The 24425-nt window shown below is 50.2% G+C and overlaps 2 protein-coding genes across 11 annotated transcripts in view; both read right to left on the bottom strand.

Annotated features, from left to right (window-relative positions):
- Positions 1-1556: 1556 nt before the first annotated feature.
- The window catches only part of PRDM11 (PR/SET domain 11), an 87340-nt gene continuing 64471 nt past the window's right edge, over positions 1557-24425 (bottom strand). For 6 of the 10 annotated variants that reach the window (XM_039471097.2, XM_074401348.1, XM_010333719.3 and 3 more), the window contains 3 exons: positions 16866-17053; positions 11805-12431; positions 1557-10648 (listed from right to left, as the gene is read on the bottom strand). In XM_039471097.2, the coding sequence (XP_039327031.1) occupies positions 8484-10648; positions 11805-12431; positions 16866-17053 (2980 nt within the window). In that variant the 3' untranslated portion in view covers positions 1557-8483. Of the gene's footprint in view, positions 10649-11804; positions 12432-16865; positions 17054-21944; positions 24170-24425 lie in introns of those variants that run through there. The other 4 variants (XM_039471098.2, XM_074401351.1, XM_010333730.2 and 1 more) reach the window with 2 other exon arrangements.
- On the bottom strand, positions 21945-23564 carry LOC101041036 (uncharacterized). The gene is given in 3 exon segments (XM_010333715.3): positions 21945-23304; positions 23306-23356; positions 23358-23564. Coding segments are annotated over 3 exon segments (702 nt in total). The 3' UTR covers positions 21945-22860.

Below are 24425 nucleotides of genomic sequence, written 5' to 3'. Positions count from 1 at the left end.
ATCCAGGACTTGAACTCAGACCTGGAACAAGTAAACTTAATAAACATTTATAGAACTCTCCACCCCAAATCCACAAAACATACATTCTTCTCAGTACCACATCACACCTACTCTAAAAGTGACTACATAATTGGAAGTAAATCACTCCTCAGTACTTGCACAGCATTTCCCAGGTTTAAATGAAATATTTTTTGGCTGCTTGTTGGTTATTTTCCTCCCTTATTCCTTCCTGTCTCCATGGCTAAGCACAATTATTGGCATAAAAGAGGTTTTCGATACCCATTTTTAGACTGCATTCTAGCCTGGGCAATAAAGCAGGACTCCTGTTCTCGCTCTTTCTTTCTCTTCCTCTTTCTCTCTTTTATTCTTTTTTTTTTTTTTTTTTATCTTTTTCCTTTTTTCCAAAAAAAAAAAAAAGATCATTCTAGAAATTGTTGCATGGTAGCCTTTCAGGTCTTCAGGCAGCTGGTCATTCTCCTGAGTCCTCTCTTGGTTGAATTCAACTTGGCCTTGAATCCTGGGGAAGGAAGGACAGGAGAAGCTGGGGGGAGGAGGGAGGAAGGGAGGAAGGAATAGACTTCACCCTCTTATCACTTTCTCGAAGCCCCACTTTGGGAAGACCAACTTCAGGGTGAAGTGCAAATGGGGAATCTTTCCTCCCCTTGCTTCCTGGTGATAAAATCATGAATATACTCCAGATACTGCCGCAAAGGTGCATCAAATCTGTACAGCCCTGCATGGGGGTGGGGCTGAGCCTGGTTCACCTGCACTGGTTGGGTATGGACAATTGCGTCTCTCTGCTCCTTCTTTCCCTACACCTCATCTGCAAAGAAGAAAACTAGACCATTCCATGGGTTCTGTAGAGTGGCTTTCACAACAGGAAGCCTCTGAGTGATCAACCAGGGGAAGGAAGCCTTCAAGGGCTGGGAGGAAAATGGCAGAAGACAGAGGTTAGGAAAAAGGAACAAAGAAGGCCCCTGAAAGGAAGACAAACAGGCAGGGCAGGGAAACGAGGAATAGGAGGACTGAGCAGCTCAGGAGGAAAAAGTAAAAACACGTTATGCATCTTCACTGGATTTATGCTCATCTTTGTAAAACGACATGGGCAAAGCATCACTCATCGCCCCTACACCAGGGCCAATGACAAGCCATTGAGGAAAGACCCTTCTCCGAGGACTAGGTCTGCAGGTAGAGAAGCATGCCAGGCAGTTTGAGGCAGAAGGAGAACAACAGTTGATCTGCAACAGCCCTGTGTGCTGGCTCCAAGATTTTCCTGTGGGATGAATACATATGGGGGCAGAGAGATTTATTTTAAACGGTTTCGGTCACACCTCTTTTGGCCTGCCTGGTGGGCGAGGGACGTAGGTTACTTGCTGGAAGGAGACTCTAATGGGGGAATGAGGAGAGCAGCACGAAGGGGCTAGAGGCCTCTTCTAGTCCCTTCCAACCTGGCAGCAGGCAGGGTCCTATCCTGACACCCGAGCCCTTGCAATGGGGCCCATTATGTCAACCAGAGCACAGGCCGGGGATAGAGGCAAGAGGCAGCAATTCGACTGTGGTGAGTAAATTTAAATGCTTTTATTAACAATCTTCTTACATTACAAGGATAATATGACAAAAGGAAAGTTTCTGCGTACATATTATGATAAACCAACATAGCTCTATTTGTATCCAGTGTTCTAGGTCCCGTCACACAGGTACTATAAAGCGTAGTCTGCAAAATAATAACATCAAGAGGTTTTTTTTTTTTTTTTTTAAGAAAGAAAGTATTAACATATTAATACGTATGTGATAATAGACTCCTAGGTATTTCCCCCAACCCCCACTTATTTTTCCTTTGTGATTGACATGAAAATGGTTCAGCAGCGTGGGGGTGGAGAGGAGAGAGACGGGGGCTGAAACAGACGGAATCAGACTGCTGGTTCTTCCAGAGAGACAAAAGTGAAGACTGAGGGATGCCCGAGGGCAGCCTGGACTTTGTCTTTTGGTGAGCAGTATTGTGACCGCTGTCCCCCTCTGAACAGAGGGCTCGGTCCCTTGGTGCCCCTGGCCTGCTCTCTCTCTGAGGTACAGTGCATTGTGGGATTGCTACCTGGGGATGCCCATCCCCTGGCCGTGGGTCTGGTCCACTGCAGTGGGAAGAAGGCTCGGCCCGACCTGGTCTCTCTTGAGCCAGGTACTGGAGGGTGTCCCGAGACCCAGTTGGCGGCTAGCTGTGGTTCAAGGAGATGGGCATTGGCAGAACAGACCCACCCTGGGCTGTGGGTGGAAGGGTGGGCCTGTTGGAGACTGAGGTACTTGTAGGATGGTGGGGAAGAGCAAGAGAGGGGCAGAGGAGGCTCAGGATGGGAGCAAGTGCCCCTGTGGACCCCAAAAGTGGAAGGCTGGTCTGGAGAGAAGGAGCATGCAGCTGCCCTCAAGCTCCATCATCTGGTGCCTGGGCAGGCCCTCTCTCCTATCTCCAGGAGGAAAAAACACAAGAGAGAGGAGACTGGAAGCAAATGGGCTTCTGGGTCCCGTCAGGGCTGCACAAGAACTCCGTCACGCTGCCAGCTTGCACCAGTGCCCGCCCCTCGCCCTGTGACACCCAGACATCCCTGCCCAGCCTGGGCTGGGAGCTGGTAATAAACCCAGGGAGGCGCCCTCCCCAGTGAAAGTGGATGGGCTTAGGGCATCCCGGCTCAGCCTCTGCCTCAAGTCACAGAATGCGAACAGTGTATGTGAACTAAACCTGCCTGTTACGGCGTGAGTGGGGTGGAGGCCACGGGGCCTCTGTGAGGAGGGGGTGAACAGCGTTGTCCTGAGTACAGCCAGCAAGCTGCTGTGCGGAGTGGGCTGGGCCAGAGCCCTGCTTCTGGACTGGAGTTGCCATTTGAATTTATGAGTGTGCAGATATGTCTCTCCCACCGTTTCCTGCTAGCTGATGGCCCCTACCCTGGCCAGAAAGCCTCTGGATGGTGGACAGCAGTGCCCGCGTCCTCACCCACTGACAGTGGCTGAGCAGGGCAGGTGAGGGAGGCCAGGATGGCTGCACTTCAGGGGCTTGGCCACTAAGGGCAGCAGAAGCATCTAAGAGGGCAGGGGCGGTATCTTTCCTGGACCAGCTCTTGATCCAGTTCGCACCTTTCCTATTGTTACCGACGCTGCTCGTCGTTACCTGGTGTGGGAGGGTATTGGAGGAGTTTGTGCAGTGGTCCCTCCACCAGGGATCAGAGACCATGTCCTACTGCCAAGCAGCAGTGACCGCCCAAGCGCAGGCTGTGGGGGTGGGGAGAGGTAGGGGGCACCTCAGCTGGAGCTCAGCGGGTATCTCCTTCCAACCTCAGACCAAGCCGGCAGAAAAGGAGAGAAAGTGCATGGAGCCAGCCGGGACCCAGCCTCTCTCCTCTCCAACACTCCAGGTAGGAGGCCCCCCTTGCCAGCCAATCCTGCCTGCTGGCCTTCCCCGGCTCCCTCTCCGAAGGTCCCTGCTCCCCACTCCCTTGGCACAACACAGCGCCAGGCTTCCCACTGCTCTCCCAGCTCTATAGACTCTATTTTTATATCTATTTAAAACATAGAAATGTATAAATATATAGGATATTATTTATAGATATATAGACGTGATTTACTCTTCTTACTCTGTGTGTATACGTACTGTATATGTCCATATATACAACATATATGCTGTAGCATCTGTATTCTACACTGCACATACCCCCGCTTCCATGCACTCTCTCCTAGGGAGACTGGATTGCATAGGTATTTCCAGGGCGATACCACTTGAGGGGATGGGGGGAGTGCCAAATGGAAGTGGAGGGGCGTACCATTTTCCTCCCAAAAGGGCACTTTTTCTCCCTCTGGCTAACATGCCAAGATCGCCTCAAAGGGTCCTTAAAAATATCACAGCACCATCCACTCAGCTCAAGCACCCTGACCAACAGACAGCAAGAGAAGGGCCCCTGCCAAGTGGGAGACAGGCTTCCCTCCAAGCCGGAGAAGGGCTGTGCCAGTCTCTTGGGTCCTCCTGAGGACTGAGGAAGAGGCCAGACTAGAACCCATGACACAGCACCACCTCCCCAGGCGACTGGTGTCTGGAATGGGTGTTCCAAACTCCATCTGAAAACCCCTTTCTTGTCTGAGGAGGCCTGGCCTGCCTGTTTCAGCTGTTCCAGCCTGGCCTGGCTACATCTGCCTCTTGAAGCAGGAAGGGGGCACGAGTCCAGTGCCTTCTGCCAAAGTTGGTCGTACGGGCCAAGAAAAAGCACGAATTCTACTTGGAAATCGACCCAGACTGAAAACCAAAAGCAGACCTTGGTCTAGCACTCCCGTTCCTAGAGTGGGTAGAAGGAAAAACGAGGGGGGATCCAGAAGAGGGAAGTTATATATCAACCCCTCAGGCCGCCTCCTGGGTCCCATCAGGCTCCAGGTGGGCACGTGCATGGCACCAGCTCCTCAGCGCAGGCTGCGCCAGGGCTCTGGGCCCACGGCAGGCTCTCAGCCATCCTCTCCAGCCTTCTGCATGCTTTCCTATTTTCTCCCTTTTGGCACCACCTCCAAACGAATGGAAAATATTTAAACATTACCTTAAGTAATTACGAGGTGCTTTTCCCAAATTAAAGGGTTGGCATAAGCAACTCAAAGGGAGGGGATTCAGCAAAACAACTCAACTTGGAAACACGTGGCAGGGGCTAAGGTCGGAGACCCCCCCAAGTGCCATGGATTCTGGGGTCCAGTGCTGAACATGGCCATCCAGGGATCCTGGAGCTTGAGCCTGCTCTCAGTCCCAAGTGAGGATGGGGAAATGAGGATGTGCCCCGCATCACAAGGATTCATAGGCCAGTCATTTAAAAAATTAAATACGGCTGCTGTTTCTGATGCCTGGACTCATATTCAACCAGGCAGGGGATTCTGACATGGCAAGAGTCACAGACATGGCTGGGCTGTCCTCACATTTCACAGATACTAGATGGCAATGGATCTTTTCGTTTTGTCCTCCATGAAGGAAAAGCAGACCATGTTACTCGTCAGAGCCCCAGCTCCCAGGCTCCGCCAGGTGTCTCCTTGGCACAATTGGCCACAAAACTGGGGCTAGAGGGTGATCTCACTTCCCACCATCTCCATGAGCCAAAGAAAGTCACTAATCAGCCAGCCCAGTTATGCCAAATCTCGGCCCCAGAGACACATTTCATTCTAAGCCTGTAGTCATCACTCCTAAGCCTTAAAGGGCTCTGTCTTGTTTGAAGCAACCACATAGGAGATGCACCAACTTCCTCTCCATAGTTCTGTATATCCATCAAGGGAAGACTAGGTTAGCCAAGCATAGGGGTCCCTGGGCTAGACCCTGAGTGTCCTATCAATCTAAGTCCTTCTCAAGCAAGCAGGAGAGTGAGCAATGTCTACGGCAGAAATCACGGGTAATCACATGCAGAGTTCACAGGACAGATGCACTGGGCCTCCCAGGGAGCATCCAAGCTGAGAAGAGACCCCATGTAAATTGCAGTGGTGTATCACCCAAATTATTCCCTGTCCCATGGCCATGTGGCCTACAGAGCGTCTGCCATAGCCCTGGCATGGCTAAATTCAGCAGAAGCCACACGCACCCAGAGTTTTAGGGGTGTCCTAACCTAACTTTAAGACCATCTGAGAGCTTAGCTTTTCCAAGGTCTGGTGGCCAGCGCAGGAGGTGACCCCTGCAGCCACGTGCTGCGCATAGCAGCTCATTCTGCTAGGCCAGAGGTGGGTCACCTGTTCCTAGCTTTCTCAGGAGCTACAGGGTAGGCACTGGCACTGCCCCATAAGCTTTTCCCCATCTAGCTGAAGATTTTAGCTGATTTTGACCATGATCTCTTGAGAGGAAAAAGTCCAGCCCTGACTGACTAGGTGCTCAGGCAGACACTGGTTCTCTCTTCCTGGTTTCAAATGAATAGGGGTCTTAGTCTGCTCCTCCCTACCCATTACCCAAGGTAAGGTGTAAGGCAACTATTGGCTGGAAGAAAGGATCTCAACCTACTGTTTCTGTCCTCACCAAGCCCTGTCTTGCCAGCCATCTCTGCCCTCAACCCTTCTTAGTCTCTGCAATGTTCAGTGATGACACAGCAGTTTGCGGGTGCGAGGGGAGAGGAAGTCCCGAGGCTGGGGCTGGGCCAGGTGGGACCTGGGGCTTTGCAACAGCTCCCACTTGACCACAGTTAGTTTTAGACCCTGATGAGAGGAGCGGATGGGGGGAGATAGCAGTTTAAAGTGGGAAGTGGAACGGGGCTGGAAATCTCAAAGCTTCAGAAAGGGGCTTTCAGCCTTTCCTTGCTAGTTCCTGCTAACTGTCTTCTTGCTCGGAGGAGGGTGGGGAAGTATGTGTGCAACTGGGGTGGGAGGGGGGTTGGATGTCACCAGGCAGGGGTGCATTGATTTGTTGAAGAAGGCAGCATATGAGGCCTGGCAGTGGGACAGTCGGAGGAACCCAGTTTTTTTTTGTTTTTTAACATGCTACATCACTGTTAAAAACAAACAAAAATGTTTCAAAAATAATATATAATAATATATATATATAATATATTTATATAATGAAAAGCTATTGACTAGCAGCAATGATTCTAAAGTTATCTTAGCACCAAGACCATGGGGGTAAAGGGGACGGGAGTGATAGGGGAACGAAGGGACTGGCAGGACCAGGAAGGGGCTATAACATGTTCAGTGTTGATGACGTTTCCACTATGGTTCTCAACGGTGGCATGAGGCCTCAGAGACAAGATCAACCAAGAAGGAAGGAAGCCACCGCAGTTTTATAATGTCTGAACCAAGCAGGCTGGAGACACTGGGGTCCTGCCTGCGGCCAGATCATACCAACCAAGACGTGAAGCTCGCAGCAGAACTGACCACATGTATATAATTCAGATCTTCCTCCCTTCCCCCAAAATGACCTGCATCCACATGATAAGATCTCTGCATACAAACTATGCATAAATCAGATGTAGAAACATGAACAGAAGTTTTTAACAGCTCACGCACATTTTTTAAAACTCCCTTGCGAGGTATACTGGTAGTTAAATGAATGAAAGAGCATCGATCAGACTCCTCTAGCTTAAACCACTACTTGCCCCAGGGAGTAGGCAAGTGGCTATTTCTAAAGCTTATATTGTATATTGTGATTGTGTGTGTGTGTGTGTGTGTGTGTGTGTGTGTGTGTGTGTGTAGGCTGATGCCTTGAGAGTCCTCTCTTCTTTTCTCCTTTTCTTTAGGACATCTCTACCCTGGTCAAAAAAGGAAGAGTTTATAGGCAGAGACACATTCCCCAGCTTCCTGTGACCATGGAGCATGTTATGAGCCTTGTTGCAAAAGGAGGACCACATCTCTAGAGACTCTCATTTGAGTTATGCAGAACTCAGGGCACAATTTGCATTGACACCTCCTGCCACTGAACTTTAGCAGGCATTTCTTATTAAAGGAAAAAAAAAATTATTAAAGGAAAAAAAATACCCTCAACACATGATATGATTATAAAGACAGAGTATAAATAATTCATGTAAATTGAATAGATACTTTTCATTTTACTTTTTTTTTTTTTTTTTTTTTTTTTAGCCAAAAATCACTCCCTTATAGGGGCCTGGACTTCTTGGCTCTTCAACACCCCAAAAGCCCTGGATCAGAATGGAATTGTATTGTTTATTCTCTACCTCGTAAAAACAGGAATGCTAAAAGCTCACCCCTTCTCCCTTTCCCAGGATTTCAAGCTCGGCGGTGAGGCAATCTTGCCTTCAGTATAATGGGTAATATCGTAGTTTCCAGGGGGCTGGAAGGAAGGGACCCACAACCCAGGGATGGACGAGGCAACAGGGGTGAGGTGTGGCGGTGTCACAGTTTGACCGACACTTTTGTTTGCAGGACAGTGAAGGAACCCTCATTAGGAAATGAATAATAAAAAAAAAAGATCTCAAGCTGAAGTTAGACAAGGAGGGAGAAAGGTCAAACCCCCCAATCCAGACACACAACTCACCCCGGCTTAAGTCTGAGACCTTTGACCAGAATGTCAATGAGGAGGCCAAGGACCTCCCCCCCATCATAAAATCAAATGAAAAAAGAAAAGGCGAGAACGTAAACCCAAACCCAAAGCCCCGCCACCCGCGAACGAAAACAGAAACAAAATGAGCTACCTAAAGGTGATGACAGAGACCTGTCATTTTAGCTTATGCTGTTGGTGGACAGTAAGTTGGGAACACAGGTGGCCCCAGCACGTGCTTCTGTGAGTGAAAATGAGTTGCCACGTATGTTGCAGCTGCCAAATTTTGTAGACAAGAGTCAGTTTCCAACATTTTTCCTTTCTGAAAGCTCCCAGTGGCTTCTGGTGGACGCGTCACCTTGGTTTCTAAAAATTTTCAGTGTGGGTTTATATATATATATATATATATATAATATAATATAATATATATTTATATAATATATCAAAGCTTATGAGTATAGATTAAAAAAATATTCAATAGCTTCGTGAACTCTGCAGTGCCAGCTCCTCAAAGGTCGGGGTAAAACTCCGCCCCGTGGTCCACGGTCTGTAGCGCTGGCTTCTGCTCCAGCGCGGACATCCGGCTGAGGACCTCTGTGGACAGTGTGTAACTGTTCCCCGACTTCTCCTCAAACCAGCTGTCCAGGGCTCGCTTGGCATCAAAATTGGCAATGGGCGGTCCGTTTACAGCGATTGTCAACAGGTCGCTAAGCTGCTCCAGGGTCAGGCGGGAGCGGTGGTTTTTGCGAACTCGCTGGAGGGCGTTGCGGCCTTTCTCACAGCAAGCGGTGGAGGTGGGGAGGACTTTAAGAACCTGGATGATCTTGTTCAAGAGTGGAAACCTCTGTTTGTACTTGCAAATGTGGCTGATCAGGTCTTTGAAGCCATTTTTGGTGTAGTAATCTGCCTTGAGTTCTCGCCATTCCATCAGCAGACTGCCCCGGGGGTCCAGCCCTTCCCTACAGACATCCCGGGAAAAGGTCGGGATGGCCTCCAGGTGATCAAATATCTGCACCATATCCTCCTTGCCATAGCTCATCAGCTCCTCGCTGCTCCTGGGCCAGGCAGCCAGGTCGAACACCTGGCAGGCCTTCACAAAGATCCGGCTGCGGGAGTCGAACCTCTGAGCCAGGATGACCTGGGTCTTCTGGCAGATCTTCTCCCTGATGGACTGGAACTTGGCTTCGGCCACCCTGAGGTTCTTCATGGCGATCCCATTGAAGCTCTCTCGGAAGTTCTCCTCAAACTCCTGCAGGTATTCTCCCGGGGAGTCAGCCAGCCGGCTGATCTCCTGGATGGCCTCCTCAATCTTGTCATCCACCTGGGACACCAGCAGGTACTCGCCCTGGAAGACGTAGGCCAGGCGTGAGAGCACAGCGATCACATCCAGCAGGAAGTAGATGAGCTTGATGGACTGGTAGTCCATGAGGAACTGCAGCAGGGCCAGGGCGATGGCCGAGGCATCTGCCCGCTGGGTCTGGCTGCTGACCTCCTTGAGATGAGCCACCACGTCCAGGTAGTCCTTGATGAGGGCGTTGAGGACGTTCTGCTCGCCAATGATCCACCGCACCGCCCGGATGTCCCCCAGGAACTCTGTCTCCTCGCAGAGGGTGGCCGCCGTGGACCGCAGCTCGCACATGAGGCGCGGCGAGTAGCGGTAGAAGCTCAGCAGCTGCTTCAGGTTGTTCTCCAGCTCTTCCAGGCATGGGAGCTCCTTCCCGCTGATGGCATCCAGGATCTCCAGGTGGGGCCGGTGCACCATGAAGGGCAGGCACAGCAGCCAGGGCAGGGTCTTGCGGATCGTCATGAACATGCTGGCCCGGAGGCTGGCTGTGATGTTGGCCCCGTCTACGCCCAAGCCCACGGTTGGCTTTTCATCCTGTAACCGGATGCCCAAGGCCGAGAAGGCCCGGTCAAGCGCCTGGAGATAGCTTTCTGTGCTAGAGAACCCCAGCTCCTGCAGGGACAGGAACTCTGTGGCCGGGGGCCCATCGCTGCTGGTGTACTGAACGTAGACAGCCACCGTGTCGGCCAGCAGGTCATCGCTCTGCCCATCCAGGATGATGCTGAGGCAAGGCGACTGGCGGATGCGCTCCACCAGGTCTTCCCGCAGGGCCCGGGCGATGTGATGGATGAGGATCTGGCAGTCGCCCTCGTTCATGTACTGGTCCACCACCTTGAGCTCACACTTCCTCAGCAGCTCCGCCAGGGGCCGGAAGTCCAGGTAAGGCCTGCCCTCCAGGGCCAGGTGGTAGGCGGTGTTGAAGAGCAGGGTCATGTTACGACACATCTCCTCCGTCTTCTCCGGGTGCATGCGGAGCTTGTACAGCTGCAGGCACTTCTTGTGCAGGTTGCTCTGGCTGTGCAGTTTGATGGTGTGAATCTTAAACTGCTTGGAGCCGATGATGAAGGCCGAGGTGCGTGAGGACTGCACCGTGTACTGGCGGCAGACGTGGCACCACATCTCATTGAGGGTTGGGGAGTACCGCAGGAACCAGAACTTCTTCAGCCATTCCTGCTTGAAGCGCCGAATTCGGCGCCCGGTGGCAGATGACATCTTGGAGGGCTCATCCGTTGCAGTTATCATATCGTTGGAGACAGATTCATCTGCTGAATCGACTTCCTGGTCATCGTCCTCCATGATGGCAGGGCCAGAGACCATGCTCTCTGAGGCTGAAAAACAAATGGGAAAGAAACATTTACACCTGGTGGGAAAAACAGGCCATCCAAAATTCACGGGCAACACTCCTGGAAGGTAGGTGCCGCACTGTGGGAAATGGAAGTTCGTGGAAGCCTATGACAGATTGAATGCCAGCCCAGAATTAGTTTATGAGCACTCCTGCTCGCCCATGTGACTTTTACTCTCTGTGAATTGTCCACGGTGGCCTTCTGGCCCCTCCACCAGGCTCCAGGCTGCCTACCCTTGCCCTCCTTGTGTGGGTGCTTGAGAGATCTAAATGCCCCTGTCAACTGGATAGCACAAGTTAGGACAGTGGATCCGATGGAGGGGGAAGAGTACATCACACATTCTAAAGTTACATATCAAGGACTTGGGATTCATTTGTCCTCCACTAATGTGAAGGAAGACAGGCTGGATATGGCCTCAAGTGATTTCAGGATCAAAGTGCAGTTTAGTTTAGATGCATGCTTTGAATACAAGAAACACCTCATTCTCAACTAAGGGATGTAGTTAAAAGAGGAAGCGCTGTGTAAACAGTCTCCCTCAGCTGCAGGTGTGAACTAGACCATCTCCCTAGTTGTCGATCAACTCTAGAGATCCAGGCAGCCAACAGACTAGGGCAAAGCCGTGCAGGTGAATGGCCTGGATCCCCTCACTCTCCATCCTTCTAGAACTCCAGGCAGGGGAACAGGGAGCACGTGTGGCAGAACAGAGATTCAGGAAGAGAAGAACAAGGCTGTGTTCCTGGACTAATTTTGGGAAGCCATGAGATCTTCTCCAGTGGGACACCCTGGACTGAGGAGAGAGAGAGAGAGACTGGGTTTAGAAGTTGGGCTTTGGGGCAAGACACCAGTAGGACCACCAGAGAAAGGCAACAGGTCAAGAACACAGCACACACCCCTTCTGCAGCGGAACTTCCTTTATTGACAAGGAGGATACAAGGGCTACACACGGAGCCCCTGGCAGAGCTGCCGATGAGCCTGCCACAGGCACTGAGGGCCTGGGCTCCCACCCACAGAGGTGGCCGCCTCCGCGTTACACTCCTCAGGTCTCCCGGAAGGTGGTTTCCACAGAGAGCTTTAGGCTACCCTCCACACAGCCCACTGAGTGCTCTGCCCTCCGACAATAATCTCATCCAAGACAACTTACCTGCAGGGTCTGAGAACTCTGGGAGCTCCAGTACCTGTGGTGGCAATACAGGGGGCTCAGGAAGTTTCCCAGACTTAAGCATGTCTAATTCTGCCTGGAGCTCCCGGACCTTCTTCTTTAGGCGAATACAGTTAGGGCAAAAAGAGGTGGTGGGAAGTTCATGAGGGTCAGATGCAAGGGAGGCCTCGGCGGGACTGTCGGCCTTGAATGATGAAGGCTCCTCTTCTTCATCTTCCAGTGGGCCTGGCTCTTTGGAGATCCCCTGGGGGACCTTCCAGTCCCCCTCCCCCTGGGTCCGGCCTACATTCTGCACACCATGGGTTATGGTCGTTGCACGCCGACTGTAGGCATCATCTTGGTACTTGGGGACTTTCCTGATGACCAGTGAGGTGCTCAGGGCCAACTGGTGGGCTTCCACCTTTGCAGATTCCAGTGAGGCCTCCAGAACATCCTTGAAAATCAGGTCAATTTTCTTCTTCTTGGCTTGGGGTTGTACGTCCCCCTCATCAAAGCCACGCTTGTAGGGACTTTTGCCCTGTCTCAGCACAGGGAGATGAATGGGACCCCTCAGGTCTTCTGGGTTATCCAGAGCCTGCTCAGACTTCTCCCTCTGCAACCTCTTCTCTCCTAGGAAGGAAAACCAGGGTGTAAGGAAGTGGGGAAAACCCCCAAATTGGAGAAACCAACAGAAAACAAAGCAGGCCTCCTGTCAGGTCGCCTGACACATCCCTCTAGCTCTGGGCTGTGGGGCAGGTGTTGCAAAGGGGAGAGGTGAATCACTTGGTGGACCACAAGAGTTAGACTCGCAGGACCTGAACAGTGAAAAGGCCTTTTACAATGACAGTTTCAAAGAAACCTCACTTCTACAAGCTCTATGGTTATAAGTTAAGAGAAATCTGTAGGGGAGAGTAATTGAATGGTCTTTGCTATGACCCTAGAAGACAACATCCCACCCAATCACACTGGGTGGTGGGAACATACCTCAGAGCCAAGTGAGTTATCAATTCCCCCAACCTTTGTAGCTTCCCCCGAGCCCTAGCAATGACAGGATGGCTGCTTCGACTTGGTAAAAGGTACACGTGAAACACCATAGGCCTCACTCCTTCCTCCTCCCTTGTTGCTCTGGAGACAGCCCACTTAAGGCAAAGTCCATCCTATGGCAACTGTCCTTTCTAATTCTCCCGGTAATCAGCGGACTAGGAACATGTGAGAAAGTAGGATCTGAACTTCTTTGGTTAGACTAAGGATGGAAGAAAGGGGCTGACGAGGAGCCCTCTGGCTGAGGGCTCCAACGTGGCTGCCTCCCGCAAGATAAAGGACACGGTAGCCGCAGGGACCCAAAGCAGTCTGGAAATACAGCTGCATCTCCTTACCTGGCAATTCAAAGGACGTTTCCTTGTCTATTTCTTTTCCATAATGTGAATTACCTCAATTCACTTTGAATTACTTTCAATTGTTTCAAAGACTTTGGTGAGCTCCTCAACCATAAATTTGTTTTAGCCTGATTCCTTGCTTTTAATTTTTATTTTTTGAGACAGAGACTCACTCTGTTGTCCAGGCTGGAGGGCAGTGGTGCTCGTGCAGCCTCCACCTTCCAGGCTCAAGTGATCCTCCCACCTCAGTCTCCCAAGTAGCTGGGACTACGGACGCATGCCATCACACTCTACTTTTTGTACTTTTTGTGAAGATAGGATTTCACCATGTTGCCCAGGCTGGTCTCAAACTCCTAGGCTCAAGCAATATGCCCACCTTGGCCTCCTGTAGTGCTGGAATTACAGGTGTGAGCCATGGTGCCCAGCAGCCTGATTCTTTAAAATTACCAATATAGTTTCATAAACTGCTACAGAAGTGCTGATGCGTCCTGGTGAGAGATGCTAAAAAGACAGAGGAACCTCTTCAGTCCTCAAAGGGTCCTGAAAGCAGCCTATGGAACTCAGAAATCTCAAAGGTTTCCTAGACCAGGAGCAGGAGCCTTGGGTGATGTGTCCCTGAGCGATGACTTGAACTAAGTTGTACTTAGGCTTCTGATGGCTCCATTTGCCAAAGGCTTCTTTTCTGTGTGAAGACCAAGGGTTCACCATAAGCAATCCAGAGGTTCCATGCCTGGTTTCCCATAGCTGGCACAGGTGCTGTGCCTGCCCCATGTTTGACTCCAGGTTTCCTTTAGGTTACAGAACAAAAGGAAGTTATCTATTCAGGATCCCCCTTTTCTGTCCTCACACGAATGCTTAAGGAACAGCTTCACCTCCAAGGCTTCTGGAACCCAGGCAGCTCCCCACAGCCTGCAATTCTGTATCAGCTGAGCTGCAGAAAGGGGAGGGATGGAGATAACTTGAATATGCAACCTGTTTGTCTTACAGATCAGATATGTCACTTGCCCATTGAGAATCTCCAAAAATTAGGGCCACCTTTTCCTTTTCCCAGGGGACAATCAGGCAGCAAACAGCTGAGGACGTCGAGAGGTCAAGGCTACAAATCACCAGAGATTCCTCAAATTTCTTAGGATGAGCAGGAGCTCTTTGTAGCCCTTAGGCTTCCAGAAAAATCTCTGGGCCAAAACAAACCTTTAAGCTTCATGAAATTGCTTCCAAAGCCTCCGTACAATATGGAAAACAAAAACAAAGAAAACCTCAAAGTAAATTAATGACTCAAAGTAGTTCAAATAACGTAAATTGTTTGAATGTGAGCTTTAGATGCAATCTCTTCTTAAATGGTAACCACAGAGGGATAGTTTACACTCTCTTCAGGAAGGCTTCTGGCAACAACCAATATCTCTACTTAATAAGAACTAATAATTCATGCTCTGGCCTCCATCAGGGTGCCAACAACCAACTACAAAGAAACCTCCTTCTATGTAAGACCGTGAGTGATTAGGCGTAGGGGATCTCCCTTCCAGAGCAGCACAGGCACACCAATCTGGGACACCACTAAAAGTACCCAGAGTCTGCTGAAGCTACAGGCTACAGAGGCACATATTAAAAAGCCACTGAGCTCCATGACTGTTCCCAAGGGCTTCAGTACCAAGACCACCCACAGCTTTGGAACTGCCCCACTGTGGCTTTCAATTTCCTTCCTATTTCCTACTGCTCAGCCTGACCAGGATAGACACTCTTCCCTCCTGTGTCTTCATATGTCTGGATGTATCTCCTTTCGAGTCTGTCTGACACGCCTCCTCTGAACCACTCCGGAAAGCTCACGCCCTTCTCTGAGCAGTCCCCTGTGGTCTCAGGGCTCATAGAGGATGATGCAGCTTCAGGCTCTGGAGAAGACCACTGAGGGAAGAAAAGGACATCGCAAATCCAGAAGAATGCAAGAAGGTTATGACCAAGGGACAAATCTGTGTTCTCAGATATGATTTCTCTGGGTTTTCTTTTCTTCTACTGTTTTGATTCTTTGGGAAACTTCATGGCTGTCTTCATTCATTTCTTCTTTTATCCATTCAACGAAGACTTATTGAGCCCCTACTATGTATCAGACACTTTTACATGAGGTATCTCCAGAGGTCACATGAAAACCACTGTGGCCTCATCATGGAAGCACACCTTGCCAAGCGGAACCATGTGCCCAACCCTGAGACCCAAAGAACACAAGAGATGAGTATGTTTACGGGGTCTCCTTTGACTGCCCATCATCTCCAGATACCTTTTACCAAGTCAGGCAGCAGCTGTGCACTCAGTATCCACAATTTGCTTTGTTCTGTTTTTCTTTTAAAGATAGCTTAATTTGAATAGGTCACTCCCACCCCCTTTTCGTCTTCTCCCCTCATATTCCAAGTGAAGATTTATTTCCAGTAAGTAGACTGATCAGGAACACAATATGGCGGGGCTTGGGAACAGCCTTGATTCCTGGCACCAGATACACTCTGGGTATTTGGATGTGTGGTTTTAGTGCAAAAAAAACAACAAACAAACAAAAAACGAAAAACAAAACCCTTGAAAGAAGAGCCTAACCTGGGCAGGCTGAGAATGGAATAAAAAGGTCAAGGATTAGGGGCTGGAAGTAGTTAAAACTGCTTCTGAATGGACACCCAACCTACCCAGCTTCCCATACTTATGTCACCTTCCCACCTCCTTCCAACCTGCTTCTTTTGATAGAGATTGTTCTTTCACCTCGTCTCATTAGGACTGCAGCAGAGACACCAGGAAGAAGTAAGGAGAGGGCTGGTTTTGTCTGGAACACCAGATAACACTGTAGGTCAGAACTTAGATCTTTAAGTCAGACTCATGTGGATTAGAAACCTACTTCTATCCTTCCTAGCCAGGTGACCCTGGGTGAATCACTGTATTCATTTGATATTCGATTAGCACATCTGTAAGATGGGTAAAAGAATCCATGTTGGATTGTGAGTATTAAAAGTTCATAGCTCAGGGCTTCCAACAATGGAGCCGGATATTGTCCTAAATGCCATATGTCCATGACTCCATCTAATTCTCAAGGCATACTGACAGGGTAGGGAGAGGTGCTATGATGATTACATGGGAACATGCAGAAAATCTGCTCACAGGTTATGGGAAATATATCAACACTAGATACTGTAGGTGATTGAAACAGTGAAAGGTCATCTCTTCTACTCTTCACTAACTTTTAACCACAGGGGTTCCCAGATACCCACAGGCCTCTGATGGTGGTGAGAGTGGGGTCTTTGAACTGTTGCTGGTATTTCACATATTAAGTAAATGTTACCTATTATTGTGATCATTATTGAGATCATGGCAGTTTGTAACAACTTTTCATCAACTGGAGTTGGGAAAATAGGGTACATTTTGATTAAACATACTTGCTTGGCTTTGGGGGCTTGTCTCTGTCATGGATACTGTGAAATGGGGGTGTTAAGAGTTTCTGAGACTATTTCTAGGGGAAGAGAACAAGCTGGGGTGGCCCCTGCCTGGCCCAGAGCTGCTGCTCAGACCTCGACCGTCTGTTCCCTGGAATCACTTTGAGTCTTCCCATTGCTGGCAACTGTATTTCCCATTGGTTTTCTTAGGAAGCCCCAGAAGAAGCTCTCAAGGCCTCCCCTGGGGCTCAGTGGTGGGCTTGGCTGGCATGGAGCATGGCACTCACCTCTGGCCAGGTTGCGGTGGATGGTTTCCTGGGACATGCTGTGCAGGCGCTTCATGTAGTCCTCACTGTACCAGACCCGCAGCCACTCCCCAGGCCGGATGTCCCTGCACGCCCGGAAGTAGATGCACTCGCTGTGCTGGAAAGCCAGCAGGTTCTGCTCCCTTTCCTCCCGGGATATGACCACGTACCTGGGGACGAGGGGAGACGGGTGAGAACGCACAGGTCACCTGTTGTTGAGTGCCTGCTGGTGCTGGCACAGTGCTGGGCAAGTGTGGAGGGTTAGAAGGCCACAGGCCTCTGGGCCTGTGTGAGCCCTGGCAGAGCAGCTGCCCTGTCCAGAGCAGCAGCACCAGCCAGACCCCATCCCTGTCCCAACGTCACTGTGTTGTGGGACCTCAAGCACATCTCCAAACCTCTAAGAATCTGTTTTCTGAGACTGGATATGACTCCTGTTCTGCCTGCCTCATAGCATATGGAAAATATATCAACACTAGATATTATAAGTGATTGAAAAACTGACAAGTCATCTCGTCTACTCTTCCATAACTTTTAACACGGGGGTTCCCGGATACCCACAGGCCTCTGATGGTTGTCAGGCTGGGGTCCTTCAACTGTTTCCAGTATTTCACAAAGCCTAGCTGAAATAGCCCATGTGACAAGGTATCCAAGAGATCCATTCATAAATGCTAAAGATGAAAATCTTTTTAAAAATGGGGGGTCCAGGGGAGGAAGGTAAATAAGAGACCACAAAAGGTTGACAACCACTGGTTAATCTTACTGAATAATTTTAAGATAAGGAGACTGAGAGGCTCAGAGAGGCCAAGTGACTTGCCCAAAGTCACACAGCTAATAAATGGGAGATGCAGCTTTGAGTCCTATGCACGTTTCCCACTGTAACTAAAGGCTCCTACTGTGGGCATATAAAGCAGCGGCTCGTCAATGCCCAGATAACCTTCAAAGTTCTGTCAAACCCTCAGAATCTATGACCCTCTTGCATTCTCACCAAAACGACATTTGCAACATCCAGTCCCCCACCCTACCCACCTCCAAAAGGTGGAATGATGCAACAGCTGCCGAGGAGTGAAGGTGCACAGATCAGAGGGCAAGAGGAAATTAGTTGGTGTTTCACAGTTCTGTGCTACACAAGCATCTAGGAAATCTGTAGTCAAAAATAACTTCTTTCTTTACGTTATGGTTTGTCTCAAAAAGCAGGGACAAAATCAAAGTCTGCCTGATTGGTGTAGCTCAGTGAATTACATCTGGATAAGTCCAAGGAAAACAAAAATTCACAGAAGAATTCCAATGGATAGCAAAACAACGAAGAGTATTCAGCATCACTAATGAAAGAAACGCAACATAGTATATCGTCTCATTGGCACAGATTTCTAAAAGATGATAATATCTTTATTGGTAAAGGTGGTAAGAAAGGTGTCCCCTGTACTGATGATGCAGAATGAACACTGCAGCCCTTTAGAAAACAATTTGGCAGTATGGCTCCAGAAACATCAGATAGATGAAGTATGCAAACCCGGCATGCCAATATGCTGACTTGCATCACTGTGTATGGTAGTGCAAAGGCAAAACAGTTGAATGTCTAATACTATAGAAATGATTTTGTAAATGACGTTACATTGATGCAATGGAATGCTATCATCTATAGAAAAAGAAAAAGCTTTTCAAAGAATCTTTCATGACATGGAAAAATGGTGTTGAAATAATATAGTGTGAGAACAACAGGACTGGAAGTGTTTAGACTGTGGTTCCAATAACGCTTTAAAAACAAGCCCTGATAAACGACTTGAAGGAAATACACCATGTTTTAACAGTGACAACCCCTTATAGATGGATCGTCTTTGTAATTTTGCATACTTTCAAAGTTTCCCTCAATAAGTAACTATTACTGTCACCCACGTCACCCTCAACACACCCACAAAGAAAATAAATATATGAATGCCAATTCCAGTATGAGGTGACAGTGGTGGCAGCTAGCAGCATGGAAAATCTACATTCTAGAGGTCCCAGGGATGGCACCAGCTGCCCCTCATCTATATCCTGCCCTTCTCATCTGAAGAGCCTGGGAGGAGGCTGCTGCCCTCCAAGGATGACCACTGGATCCAGGGAACAATCCGTTCTGGCAACAGGATGTTGCAAGACCTCAGAAGGAGTGAGACCAAGCAGGATGGGTGAGCAAATGCTAGCTTTGGTTGCTTCAGCCTTCTGAGAGGAGTGAGCCACAGGCTCCACCATGGAGGTGTGGCTTGCAAGATTTATAGTGCTTAGGTCTCCCAGAATTTGCATCTTGTCCGAGATCTATGTTCTCTATTAGCCCCAACACATAGGCATTCTTACCAGCATTGGACATAAGCATTGCTCTCCCCGAGTGGTGAAGACCACACAGTGATTTCACGTACCCAGTCGCGATGTTATTAGCAAAGGACTTAAGAGAAAGGAAAAGAAACCCTCCTGGCTGAGAAAGGTTACTTAATTAATAATTCCCAATCTCAGTTCTACAACTGTGAGTCAGCCTTTTCTCTGAATAGCTGAGATTTCTTCTGAATATGCAAAATATTTCCAGTCCCCAATTTAATGAGAGTCTAGGATCTGACATCCAAAAATAATCTACCTTGCGGTTAGCACGGAACAAAACAGAAGTCGTTCCAAACTTTCCTGCTCCCAGATACGAAATGAAAACCATTCATTCATCTTTTTTCTCACAAGAATCACTTGAATCACAGAGCATCATGATTGGAGAATACTGTCTTCTCCTTTTTTCTTCCAGTTTCTAAATAGCCACCAAGCTCTAAAAGCTAGAATTATTTCTCTGACATTCAACATCAAGAGAAAAATCTAGACGAGAAATACATTCCTACCTGGGATTTATTTATTTAAAGAGCAACTTCTAGGGTGTATCAAAAGGTTTAGAAAGACTCAAGTCAATTTCTCTTTCCAACTTCTGGTCTTTTTCTATCCGGCAGGAATCAATATTTGGAAAGCTAACCTCGAGGCATATAGATCACAGAGTATTTTCAAAGGCAGAGCAACACTTATTCAGATTTTCGTTGTATTTGGTTATTCTGAAACTTAGCATTTGAAATACGATATATATGGCAACTCCTGGTGAATCACAACCATTCCCCTGACAAAAGTGTATGTTATATCATTTTAGAGGTAAAGCTAAATGGAACCAGCTAGGTCCCCAGACCTGTTACCTCTAATTAGATCTTCCCTTTTTAAGTGTTTTGCCTTAACACCTGCTGGCTTGAGCCACTCCCCAAAACCCCTCTGTCTCCATTCACAACAACCCCTTTATGAAGGACTGTGCCTGTCCCATTCACTACATGGTTGCAGTAAGCAGAAGCCCTGCCCAAGGAGTGGAAGGCTGCCAGGAGGTACAAAATCTAGCCATTGTGGCTGAGCAGCTCTTTCCAAGGAGGTTTGAGGTGTTATCAGGTCACTGCCTCTTGAGAGAAGGCACAGACGATGTCTAGTGAGGCTGTCTTGCAAATGCTAGTGCTTACTGAGGCATTTCAACTCCAACCCACAGAATTTGGGACCTTTGGAGCCATCAAAGGGTAGGCCGAGGTGCTGCTGATAGCAGCAGAGAACTCTGGACCAAACGTATCATGATGATGATACTGGATTGTTTTTATTCCAACCTCCCCGCTGACCTTAGGGAACCACCTAGACAAATACTAAGACAACAATTCTCAGATCTCACCCACTGTATCTTATCAAGTGTGCCATATTTTCTAGCTGGGTCAGGACATGACTATTGGCTCCAACTCAGAAGAGAACATAACTCATGGGGCAGCCATTTTGTCAGAGGGGCTCGACTAGCCCGGGTGCAGACATTGACTGCTTGGTGGGTATCTTTTCAATAGAAAGGAAGCTGCCCCAGAGAGGGAAGCAGAACTAGGAAATGACAGACCGAGAAGAGGCTGGGCTCTGTGTTCTCACACGCATAGGTCTCCGGCCTAGAAAGGGGCTTGAGGTCATACATCCACCGCCCAGGTGGTCACCTGGTCATGGCTAGAGGCCTCCCTCTCCCCATTCATTTCTGTCACTCACCCACGTTTCCTCTTCCTGTTTTAAGGTGCTAGCCCCACCATCCCCACCGAAGCCAAGGAACAGAAACTGAAATCTTTTCCATCCCAAGTAGACAAGTCCTTACTGGCCCTTTTGCTCTGACTTCTGTTTGAGTTTTCCAGCTTCCAATTTGGCCCCTTCACTCCCCAAAAACAGAGAGAGTGGCCAGCCAGTCACTGCTTCATACATTGACCCTAGGGAACAAGGCCCCGGGAAAGGTTTCATGGCATCTTCGCATCTCTTGGAAATTGGGCAGTCCTCCGTTTCTCTGGCTATGCTTTTTTTTTTGGCCAGGAACTGCAGAGGATGGCCTGGATTTCAAGAGGCTAAAAGTAGGTTAGAACCTTCTAGAAAGGGGATCTGTGTTCAAGACTTGGGGATTTCCTGCCTGGGAGAAGCTCTCTGGGACTGGCAGTTAGCCAGGGCAATGCACAGGTGAGGAGGCTTCCTCTTGGCGGAAGAGGCAGCTTCGGTTACTTGGAGAAGCCTCAGATCTAGGTGGGCAGAGCCTTGACAGTGCCAGACAGACAGACACCTGGACTGGTGGGAAGGGTCATGCCTCCAGGTGGCCCCTGAAGTACACTGGGACATGGCCAGCCCCTGACCCTTCTGGAGCCTCCTAACAGAAACGGCGATTGTTTTTTTTTTTTTTTTCAGAACTTCTCACTTACTTTTAGGGAACAAAAGGCAAAATTGACTTAGCAACACCTCACTTTTGAAGTGCAGAGACAGAAAATATAACTGAGTGGTGTCGTGCCCAGATGCTCCGTCCTCTAAGCCCATGCGTGCCCTGCCTTTCCTCCGAGGGCCTGGCATGGTGCTGGTCATAGGGAATCTGGGAGCTTTACGGAATCAGGAAAATCAAGGGGCGCTCGAGCCCGTCTCACCAACATGCTTTTCCTTAATCATCTAACCCCTGCTTTGGGGGCCTTGGGGTTTTCACAGGAAACGAAGAAAGAGAATACACACCAAAGAAAGATCCTGGACACTGGGTGTGTTCAAAGAGTGAGATCGATTTCTTTTTATTGCCATCTTAACAAAAATACTTCGGAAGGCAATCTTTGATTCCAGCATAGGAGGGCCAGGCAATTCCAGGCAATAATTAAGCCATTGGCTGTTGGACAGGAGAGGGTTCAGTCTGAGGGGAGCAGGAACCCCCAAAGAACCACAGAATAGGGAGACAGAGCCAAAGGCACAGGGACATTACAGTCACCCTCCAGTCTCCCTACGTGGGACAAAGCTTGGCTTGGCTTTACAAGCAGCACTCCAGGAATGGCCTTGGAAGGCACTGGGTGCCACAATCCTCCCAGCTCCTACTACAGGATGGGAGCGTGGGGGCTTGGGGCGGGGGGAGGTGGAGGGGTTGGCTGGAGGACTTCTGCTGGGGTCAGCTTCAGGCCAGGGAAAAAAGAGGACACAGGGCTGAGCTGCACCCAGGTCAGAGCTAAGCTTGCATCTGCCACCTGCCACTTCCCTCTCTAATGCTAAGAACCCAGTTCTCTCCCCACACTCCAACATGAGACATGAAGCTAGAGGTGTGTGTAGCTAGTGCGTAGGCAGCCCGAGCAAGCAGAGGCAAGGCATGCTGGAACCTGGAGGGGGGCATGAGCCGTACGGGACTCCGGATTCTTCTAGAAGCCAGGGAAGAGACTGCCTTCCGGCTCCTAAGACCTGGCCCTGCCTCTCCCAGACACTGGCTATGAGCCATAGGGCCAGGGCAGGGTGGGAGAAACACCTGTTACATGCTGAGTGCCTCCCGCTTCCACCCAGGACAGCTGAGGCAGGAGCATAGATACAGCGGGCAGAGGCCCAGCAAGGGCAAGACCTCCTTTTTCCACTACTCTAGACCTGGCCTCTGACAGGGGAGCTGGAAAAACCCATATCCTGGCTTCCAGTCCTGGCCCCCTCACTAACTGCCCGTGTCATTTGTCTTATACAGATGATGACAATAATAATGATCATAATAATACCTGACTTGGCTGGCTCGAGCTGACTGTCCTGAGACCCCACTGAGCCCACCCCTCTGCAAGGGCGAGGAAAAGCATAAAGTGCTCTCTACGAAGGCAAGACAGTCTTTTCCTTCCTCCCGCATCATCCCGTTCTTCTCCCCACTCCACACAAGGCAAGCACAGCAGCTGAGCACGCGCACAAGGGCAAGCGGAGGGCCAAGGCAGGCACCACCTCTGGGCAGGGGAGGGCAGACCCCTCCCGGAAGGACTGGCTCGACCTGCCCATCAGGCCTTGCCCCTTTGAGAAGCAGCAGCAGCGGGGCCTGCGAGGTCACGTGTGGGAGGCCGATGCAGCAGCCCCGAGGTTGGAAAGCGGGATTCCATTCGGATGCTCCCCACTGCTGTGGCCCCCTTCCCTGCAAGGCTTGCTGCCACGGGACACAGACCAAGAGGAAAAACGATCTCTGGCCCAAGCAAGCATGAGGCAGGTGGCTTTTCTTGCATCTTCAGCGTCCACGGAAGATGAGGGTGCAGGGCTGAATACATGCTCTGTTAAAGCACAGGGCAGTGACCTGCGCTCGGTGAGGAGGTGACAGCGCCCCCAATGTCCTACAAGGGTCATCGATCCTGACCCCTGTTGCAAGGCCAGGCATACCTCCTCCATGGCTCTTCCTCCTAGTGCAGACTAGCTGGGTTAGAAATTGTGCTTTCTCTTCCGAGACCTGGTAGTCCGTGTGGGGGCTGGTGCTGGGGGAGCTGGTGGGGGCTCTGGCAGGGGGGCTTGGGCTTGAGTGGCCTGGGGAGTGGAGCCCATGGGGGCTGCCCCATCTGGCCCCCGCTGAGAGGCCTGAACCCCATCCCGGATCTCTGTCAGCGTCTGGCACATCTGACCCACGCGGCCGGTCAGCTCGGCCATGGCCTGGCCGATGACGTGCATGCTGTTGGCCATGTCCTGGTGCACGGTCACCAGCTCCTGGCAGAACTGCCGGAACACCTCGGTCTGCTGGGCATGGACATGGAGGAGCTGCCAGTCAAGGCCCGTGGTGGGTGGGCTGGGGTGCGGCCGAGGGGTCCTGCAGGCAGCCTGGGCCTGGGGCGAGGGACGGGGCAGGGCCTCTGGCTTGGGGCCCACCGTCTCAGACTGGTCTGAGGAGGAGGATGAACGGAGCAGGGCGGGCCTGGCCAGGTGGGCCTCTTCCTCTGGAGACTGCTGCAGGGGGACCCGAAGAGGCTGCCTTGAGGGCCCGGGTGCCTCCTCATCTTCATCATCTTGGGGGACAGAAACAAAGGACACATAGTTACAAAAGGGAGAAGGAGGGAGGCCCTGGCTTTGGCCCTGCCCCTGAAAAGTATCCCCCTGCCCTGCCACTCCGCAGTCTACTTTGGCCCCTGCCCTGTTCCCCAAATCCCTGAGATGCGTGGGCCCAGCACCCCTGGGGGGAAGTTCCTCTTCCTCTCATGGGAACAGCTCCATTCTAGCGGGGAAGAGCCCAGGCCAGGGGACTTGGAGACTGCAGCCCGGTGA

The sequence above is a fragment of the Saimiri boliviensis genome, chromosome 6, assembly GCF_048565385.1.
Source record: "Saimiri boliviensis isolate mSaiBol1 chromosome 6, mSaiBol1.pri, whole genome shotgun sequence".
Lineage (NCBI taxonomy): Eukaryota > Metazoa > Chordata > Mammalia > Primates > Cebidae > Saimiri > Saimiri boliviensis.
The sequence above is the reverse complement of the archived record's forward strand: the minus strand, read 5'-3'. Positions and strand labels throughout refer to the sequence as shown.